Source organism: Plasmodium reichenowi (genome assembly GCF_001601855.1).
Source record: "Plasmodium reichenowi strain SY57 chromosome Unknown, whole genome shotgun sequence".
NCBI classification, from domain to species: domain Eukaryota; phylum Apicomplexa; class Aconoidasida; order Haemosporida; family Plasmodiidae; genus Plasmodium; species Plasmodium reichenowi.
In genome coordinates this window covers 1-923 of record NW_017962417.1, presented here as the reverse complement: position 1 = coordinate 923, position 923 = coordinate 1, and the positions used below count along the sequence as shown (strand labels likewise).

At 19.4% G+C, this 923-nt stretch overlaps 1 protein-coding gene across 1 annotated transcript; it reads right to left on the bottom strand.

The window, feature by feature from the left end:
- PRSY57_0020300C (reticulocyte binding protein 7) lies at nt 1–923 on the bottom strand (the record flags this gene model as incomplete). Its single annotated transcript, XM_020114282.1, has 1 exon — nt 1–923. A coding segment is annotated over one exon (923 nt), but the record flags the coding sequence as incomplete, so codon positions are not given.

Below are 923 nucleotides of genomic sequence, written 5' to 3'. Positions count from 1 at the left end.
CTTTAATAATTAATAATTCATTTATTTTTTTCTCCAAATGATCTTTTAATTCCTTTTTAAATTCAGCATCTAACGTTTCTTTCCATTTGCTGTAATTTTCTTTTATATATTCATGTTTCTCTTTGTCTAATTTTTCTTTTACTTTTAATAATAATATATTTTGTAATTGGTGTAACATTCCATTTTCTATTTCTTTTTTTATTAAATCTCTGTTTATATTATTCCTCATTTTTTTTTCTGTTTTATCTCTTAATTTTTCTTCTAAAATTAATAATGTTTCTCTCCTTTTTTGGTCATCTAATTTATTTTTTACTATGCTTATTTTTTCTATTTCGAGTTCATTCCTTATTTTATTTATTATTTCTTTTTCTTGGTTATATTTCATCAGAATATCATTTATTTGTTCCTTCAATTCATTCTTTATTTTTTCTTCAAAATATTTTTCTAATACAGATTCCCATTTATTCATATTTTCCTTAATGTATACATTTTCTCTTTTGCTTAATTCTATATCTATTTTTTCTTTCAATATTTGTTCTATTTCATTTTTTAATTTAGTTTCTATTGAATCTCTTAAATTATTTTCAGCGATTTTTAATATTTTTTCCTTATTTTCTTTTACTTTTTTTTTAATTATGTTTGTTTTTTCGGTTTCAAATATTTTCTTTATTTCTTCTATTATATCTTTTTCTTTTTGTTTTTTTGCTATTATTTCATCAATTTCTTTTATTAAAACATCTTTTAAATCTTTATTAAGTTCTTTATCCAACTTGTTTTTCCATTCGTCCTTAAATTCGTTTACATATCCATCCTTTACCTTATTTAATTCACATTCTATTTTATTTTTAAAGTTTGTTTCTATATTATTTTCCAATATTTTTTTAATACTATCTTGTAATTGCTTCTTCTCAGAATTATTTAAT